At 40.4% G+C, this 7,991-nt stretch overlaps 1 protein-coding gene across 1 annotated transcript; it reads right to left on the bottom strand.

Moving 5' to 3' along the window:
- Positions 1 to 3,900: 3,900 nt before the first annotated feature.
- On the bottom strand, positions 3,901 to 7,895 carry LOC134298313 (uncharacterized). The gene has a single exon (XM_062977994.1). It carries the CDS (start codon positions 7,152 to 7,154, stop codon positions 5,382 to 5,384), a length of 1,773 nt encoding a protein of 590 aa, XP_062834064.1. The 5' UTR covers positions 7,155 to 7,895; the 3' UTR covers positions 3,901 to 5,381.
- Positions 7,896 to 7,991: the final 96 nt, after the last annotated feature.

Raw genomic sequence — 7,991 nt, 5'->3', positions numbered from 1 at the left:
CTCCTCATAGGGCTTGTTCTCCAGACCCTTGATCATTTTAGTTGCCCTCCTCTGGACACTTTCCAGCTTGTCAACATCTCCCTTCGACTGCGGTGCCCAAAATTGGACACAGTATTCCAGGTGTGGTCTGACCAAGGCAGAATAGAGGGGGAGCATGACTTCCCTGGATCTAGACGCTATACCCCTATTGATGCAGGCCAGAATCCCGTTGGCTTTTTTAGCTGCCGCATCACATTGTTGGCTCATGTTTAACTTGTTGTCTACAAGGACTCCAATATCTTTTTCACATGTACTGCTGTTGATCCAGGCATCCCCCATTCTGTATCTTTGTATTTAATTTTTTCTGCCCAGGTGGATATCTTGCATTTGTCCCTGTTGAAGACCATTTTGTTAGTTTCAGCCCATCTCTCTAATCTGTTATGGTAGTTTGAATTCTGCTCCTGTCTTCTGGAGTATTGGCTATCCCTCCCAATTTGGTATTGTTTGCAAACTTGATGATTGTGCCTTTTAACCCTTCATCTAAGTCATTAATAAAGATGTTGAACAGAACTGGGCCCAGGACGGAACCCTGTGGCACTCCACTCGTCACTTCTTTCTAGGATGAAGTGGATGCACTAGTGAGCACCCTTTGGGTTCGTTCACTTAGTCAATTACAGATCCACCTTTAAAGATCAAGCAGATTCATCATCCCATTGACATGGAAACCATCATCTACAATTATCCCAGCCTTCCCATTCAACTTCCACATTGGGTTAAGATAATTTTTTCTATTTCCACACAAAAAATTATGCTATTTAAGTGCGCATATTTTCTAAAATACTAACTCTACACATATTATTTACACATATTGATAAAAGCACCTATTTGCATATTGTTGGTTTTTTTAAAACATTTCTCCTCATTCACACTGACGTGCATAATTTGGTGGATAGATGCAAAAAATAATGTGAAGCTCATGATTTTCTCCTGAAGACAGGAAAGATTACTTGCAACATTTTGTGAATATATTCATAAATAATCTTGGTTAATAATTATTTGTTATAGTGAGTTGTATTTTATGGTCTAGTCAATGAGTTAAGAGTAATAACTGATGTATTATGAAGTTACATTGGATATAGTGTTGTATTTGTATTTTTCAATCCTGTTTTCTGTGAGTAGTATTGTGCCATTGGAATTTATGTGCTCTCCATAATAAGATAGATGGTGAAAGAGATTCATGGCTAAACTTCTCCCAAAACATTCTTCCTTTACTCCCAAAAGTTTAACTAATTTACAGTGTTGGAATGAGGAAGTAAGGAAGTGCCATCAGAGTGGATGATGAAGCAGCTGCTCCCCCCTGTGGCCAGAATCGAACATCCCCTCAGGAGAAGGTTAAATTGCCTCTGCGTCTGTCTGTCTGTTGTCTCTGTCTCAATGTGTTTATGGGCATTGAATGTTTGCCCTATATATACATAATGTGATCCCCCCTGAGTCCCCTTCAGGGTGAGAAGGGCGGAATATAAATACTGTAAAGAAATAAAATAAAAAGTTCCACCATTGCAGATAGCACTAAAAATTAAATTAAAGGAAATAATTGCTGACTTTGTTCCAAACAGCTGTGCTAATAAGGAGATAGAGCTTTTTAAAGCAATTGTCTTCTGTTGGCTCCCAAAACAGTGACAAATTACCTCTTTCTCTGCACAGTGCTCTGGCTGAGGGATTCTCGCCAATCTAAGCTGATGGTGCCTGTTGAGTTCATGTTTTCCTGGAAGCTTTAATAAAGTAGCATCTGGAGCAATCCCAGCTTTGATTGTTGTTCCCTGGACTTGATCAAGCAGCCATGAAAACTCCTGGCAGGTTTCATCTTGAGTATTTCTTTAAATTAACACCTTCTTTAAAAACTTAAAACCTCAATCTTTGTCTTTTCTTGGAATCCTGAAGAATTGTACAATGCCTTTCTTGTGATAGTTTAGCAAAGGTTGAGACTGTGCTTTAAATCTAGCCTAATAATATAGCATATATTCCTGCATTTTTCTTATTCATGTTTTGTTTTGGCTTTCATTTTGCACTTCTTTCCTTACATGCTCTTCTTGGCAATGTATTCATCTTCTCTTTTAATAATATGTCAAATTTAAATAAAATAAATATTTCAGATTTCTTTTCCTTCAATACCTTAAATTTTTAGTAATCGTGAATATGTCATGCTATTCATCCCATCTGTCAAACATGTAGCCGGGGAAGGGTGGGGGGGCTTGAGGGGCTTCCCAAAACACTCGTGGCTGGGAGTGGAGTGCGTCGAGCCTGTCGGCTGCCTTCTGATTGCCTATTTGAAAAAGGGCAATCATTTCCCAATCCCTGCCTCTATGCACAGTTGGGCACATTGGCTCTATATGCCAAGTTTAGTCCAGATCCAGAATGCCCTCTGGATAAGGGCGCACTGCAACTACCAGATCCAAGGTCAATCACCCCCAATCCCTGCCTATCCTGTATGCACAGTTGGCCATGTTTGGTCCAGATATGATGTTGGCTACCTTCAGTGCTTTCTGGATCCAGGTAAACAACAACTACCATTTGAAAAGGGCAATCATTCCCCAATCCCTGCCTGTATGCACTGTTGGGCACATTGGCTATATGTGCCAAGTTTGGTCCAGATCCAGCATTGGCTTGGTTCAATGCCCTGTTTTATCATCATCATCATCATCATCATTAAACAGTTCTTCCTCGCTATAGCACATGAAGACAGAACAACTAACATGAAACGAAGCCAAAAGAGCATAACATCATTCTTTAAAAAGCCCAGAGAGGAAGACATTTCATCTAAAGTTAAAGGTAAGTTAAGTTTTATCCGGAAAACACTAAATTAAATATTTATCATACATTGCTTGCTCAATCCTTTTTCTTTTAAAACTTGCACGTCTCTTGATTTTGATCCATCTTTTTAAATATTATAATAGCATTTAGATCTATTAGGCTAATACAAAACAATGAATTTCAATAGGCAAGAGAAAAATTGAGGCCTATTAGCTTAGTTGTTGTGACTCAGCTGGAATCTCAGATTGACGCTGATGAGGATAATGGGATTCAGGTTCAAAATGTCCCTGTTGTAGAAGATGAGGAACAAAGAGTGCAAATTCATTTTCCCACAGTAAGGAATGATGTTGATGATACTGAAACTGCAAACTGACTTAGAAAAGGAGAACAGTTCTCAGTCTGATAACGAGGCTCAGCAAACTAATGAGCAGGCTGACCTTGATAAAACAGGCTCCTCAGATCGAGCTAACTGTTTGGAATTCAGGGTTCGGAGGAGTGTGAGAATCGCAAACAAGAGGGAGGTTAGAGGCCAGAGAAATGCTTTCATGTTTTGCAAAGGATATTAAGCAATGTGTTTGGAGACAAACCTTTGTCAAAGCAACTTTTTGTTCAACCAAGAAGCAAGCTCTCATTTTCCTGGATTATCTTGCAGCCTATGAGTTCATGTTCCTGGGACTTTGTCATGCTCTAATGGGACTTCGTTGATTCCTTGTGATTTTTTAAATTATTCTCTAAGGCTTTATTTTGTAATGAACTTTTGGAACTTTACTTTTGCTTTTTAAGAACGTTTTACCTTCTATTTTCTAATAAACTAAAAAGACTTCAACCTGTGCAGTTTGGTGTATATAGCAAGGTGAAGCTAGCCTGAGGTGCGACACTAGTGGGCCTCAAATTTTCTCTTGCCTATTGAAGTTCTTTGTTTTGCCACAAGAGCAGCACTGACTGGACTGTTAGTGCTGCCATCTGTGGCATGTTCAAGGAACAACTTGCATGATATGACTAGACACAGTATGTTTCACTAGCTTTTTTTGTACTGTTAAGTTGTAAATATTGTAGTACAATCTTGGATATATAAAACATACAATTTGTTGTCGAAGGCTTTCATGGCCGGAATCACTGGGTTGCTGTGAGTTTTCTGGGCTGTATGGCCATGTTCCAGAAGCAATCTTTCCTGATGTTTGGCCCACATCTGTGGCAGGCATCCTCAGAGATTTGAGGTCTGTGGTTTATATATCTGTGGAATGTCCAGGGAGGGAGAAAGAACTCTTGTCTGTGTGAGCTAGGTGTGAATGTTGTAATTAGCCACCTTGAGTAGCATTGCAATGCCTTGCAGATCAAAGCCTGACAGCTTTATGCCTGGGGGAATCATTTTGTTAGGAGTTGTTAGCAGGCCTTGATTGCTTTATGTCTGAAATTTCTGAATTTTTATTTACTGTCTTGAGTTTGCAGACAATTTCACTAAGATAATGCCAGGAAAACAAAAAGATATTTGCTCTCAAATAGACACACGGAGACAAGGAAAACTTACCAGTCATCCGAGAAAATTTTGTAGGATTTATACCCATATACAACCAATTGGCAGAAAATGTCACTAAAGTTATCCTAGAAAAATGCAACATGTTGAAATTGGACATGAACAAGTGTGTAGGGTAGGGCTACAATGGAGTTGCCACCATGGCTGGCCATCTAACCGGAGTTCAAACAAGAATTCGAGAAACATACCCCAAAGCAAGATATTTTCATTGTGCAAGTCATTGAGTGATACATTTTCAAACTCTTCTATCAGAAATGGTCTTGAAACAATAAAAGAAATAACAAATTTCTTCAGAAACAGTTCAAGTGCTAACAATATTTTGCAGATTATTATTAGTGTTCATGTGCCAGAAACAAAGAAAAAAAGACTGACACATTTATGTGAGATTTGTTTCATTGGGAGGTATGACAGTGTATTGACATTCGTTGAACTATTTAAGCCGATTGTAGTTGCCTTAGAAGAAATCTTAGAGAAACCATGGAAAATTTATTCTTCAGCTTCAAACTTTTTGACTGCAATTGAAAAAAGTGATTTCATTGTTAGCCTGCTTGTTTGTGAACAACTCTTCAGCCTTACTTTTCCCCTATCAATTTTTCTTCAGCAAAAAAGTCTTGATATGGCATCTGACATAAACCACACTAAGTCACTGTTTTTATTTATTTCGTGTCAAAAGCATTGCATAATAAATAAGTTTAAAAGCGATAAGATAAAAGAATCACAAACAGCTAAATAGTTTTAGACCACAAGTGGGTAACAGCAATCGCATTGTCTGTAGCTTTGAACAACTCCTCCTCCGTGCATGAGGCAGGGCATTGTGGGCAAGCATACATATGAGGAGTTGGGTTGTTGTATGTCTTTCGGGCTCTGTGGCCATGTTCCAGAAGCATTCTCTCCTGACGTTTCGCCCACATCTATGGCAGGCATCCTCAGAGGTTGTGAGGTATGGATAAACTAAGTAAGGGAAGGAAAGAATATATATATATATCTGTGTAGAGTCCGGGGTGTGGCAAGAGTCCTTTGTCACTGGGAGCCAGCATTAATGTTTCAGTTAATCACCCTAATTAGCATTGGAGATGTTTTTGTCTCTTGCCTGGGGGCATCCTTTGTCAATCAAGCCCTCAGAGTTTTGGTTCCCATCTACTGTTTTGATTTTGGAGTTTTGTAATACTGGTAGCCAGATTTTGTTCATTTTCATGGTTTCTTCCTTTCTGTTGAAATTGTCCACATGCTTGTGGATTTCATTGGCTTCTCTGTGTAGTCTGACATGATAGTTGTTGGAATGGTCCAGCATTTTTGTGTTCTCAAATAATATTCTGTGTCCAGGCGGGTTCATCAAATGTTCTGCTATGGCTGATTTCTCTGGTTGAATTAGTCTGCAGTGCCTTTCATGTTCTTTGATTCTTGTTTGGGTGCTGCGTTTGGTGGTCCCTATGTATACTTGTCCACAGCTGCATGGTATCCGGTAGACTCCTGCAGAGGAGAGAGGATCCCTCTTGTCCTTTGCTGACCGTAGCATTTGTTGGATTTTCTTTGTGGGTCTGTAGATAGTTTGTAGGTTGTGCTTATTCATCAGTTTGCCTATGCGGTCAGTGGTTTCCTTGATGTATGGTAAGAACACCTTTCCTCTGGGTGGATCTTTGTCTTGACTCTCATGGCTTGTTCTTGGCCTTGCAGCTCTTCTGATGTCTGTGGTGGAGTATCCATTGGCCTGTAGAGCCCAGTTTAGGTGGTTTAGTTCACCTTGGAGGAGGTGAGGTTCGCAGATTCTTTGTGCACGGTCTGTCAGGGCTTTGATTGTGCTCCTTTTTTGACTTGGGTGATGGTTGGAGTTTTTATGAAGGTATCTATCTGTGTGTGTAGGTTTTCTATAAACTGTGTGGCCCAATTGTTGATTGGGTTTGCAGATGACCAGAACATCTAGAAATGGCAGTTTTCCTTCCTTTTCTTTTTCCATGGTGAATTGGATGTTTGGGTGGATGCTGTTAAGATGGTCCAGGAACTTGCTGAGTTCTTCCTCTCCATGGCTCCAAATTGTGAAGGTGTCATCAACGTATCTGAACCAAACAGTTGGCTTTTTTGGTGCTGTTTCTAGGGCCTGTTTTTCAAAGTATTCCATATAGAAATTTGCTACTACTGGACTGAGAGGGCTCCCCATGGCCACTCCATCCTTCTGTTCATAGAATCCAGTGTCCCACTGAAAGTAGCTAGTGGTGAGGCAATGGTGAAACAGGGCTGTGATGTCTTCTGGGAAGTTTTGTTTGATTAGTGTGGTGTCAGCTACTGGGACTTTGGTAAAAAGGGACACCACATCAAAGCTGATCAGGATGTCCTTGGTGCTTAGATTGAGGTTGCTGATCTTTTCTATAAAGTGTGTAGAGTCCTTGATATAATGTGCAGTGAGCCCAATATGGGTTTGTAGCTGTGTAGCCAGAAATTTTGCCAGGTTGTAGGTCGGCGATCCAATGGCACTTACAATGGGTCTGAGTGGGATGGAGTCCTTGTGGATTTTGGGGAGTCCGTAAAGCCTGGGTGGGAGGGCTTCTGATTTGCACAGCTGTTGGCGTATGTCAAAGTTAATGGAGGAGTTCTTGATTAGAGTGTTCGTTTTTCTGGTGATTTTGTTAGTAGGGTCTTGTTTCAGTTTCTTGTAAATTGTGGGATCTAGAAGTTGTCTGATTTTTTCTTTGTATTGTTCTGTTTCCATGATTACTGTGGCATTCCCCTTGTCAGCTGGAAGAATGATGATTTCTGGATCTGAGTTGAGATCTTTGATGGCCCGTCTTTCTTTTCTTGTTATGTTGCTGGGGGGGGGGGGGGGAGAGTTTTGCATTTCTCAGGATCCTTGCTGTTTCCATTCTTACCTCCTCTGCTTCTTCCTCAGGGAGCTGGTAAATTGCTGATTCAACATTAGCAATGATGTTTTCCACTGGGATCCTGATGGTGGTGACCGCAAAATTTCCTCCTTTTTCCAGAATGGATACTTGGTCTTCAGTGAGTTGTCTGTCAGTCAGGTTGATGATGGTCCGTGATTTATCCAGTTCTGGTTTTGACTGTTGCTTACGGCATTTGTCGAATTTTTGTTTTTGTCTCTTGGTGTGGAGAACCATGTCTTTCTCCATTTTTTTGTAGGTGAGGCTATCTATTTTATCCCAGTCCTGGGTATTCATCTTTTGGCTGATGTTGATATGGAGGTGCAGCAGTTCTTTGTCTGTGTTTGCGAGTTCTTTGCGGATGGTGTGGATTCTCTCTCTTAAACTCTTAAACACCTCTGGCTTGGAGGGGGAGGAAGGGAGAGGAGGGAACCACGGAGCCCCTTAGCATGCTTCACAGAGCCCCAAGGGCTTCCTGGAGTACACTGTGAGCACCACTGATTTATAGGATTGTCTCCTGTATAATCTGCAGCATACATTTAGGTTATTTGGAGGATGTTTTAAAACATAAAACATAAAAAATGTTTTATCATTTTTGAAATTTCAGTACAGCCCAGTCCAATGAATATAATGCCTGTTTAGTCTTCTTCTTGAAATGCAACAACAACAAAACTTTATTTATATCCCACCCCATCTCCCTGTGGGAGCGCAGGGCAGCTCACAGACATAAAAAGGCAAATATTCAAGGCCTAATACAAATGCAGACTTCTTTCTCTAGTATATATCAAATAGTTGTC

The sequence above is a fragment of the Anolis carolinensis genome, chromosome 1, assembly GCF_035594765.1.
Source record: "Anolis carolinensis isolate JA03-04 chromosome 1, rAnoCar3.1.pri, whole genome shotgun sequence".
NCBI lineage: Eukaryota > Metazoa > Chordata > Lepidosauria > Squamata > Dactyloidae > Anolis > Anolis carolinensis.
Note: the sequence above shows the minus strand (reverse complement) of the source record. Positions and strands in the feature narration are given on the sequence as shown.

Bases quoted from the DNA above. Each gene is read 5' to 3' on its own strand.
- LOC134298313 (XM_062977994.1), bottom strand. From the start codon at position 7,154: ATGCAAAACTCTCCCCCCCCCCCCCCCAGCAACATAACAAGAAAAGAA.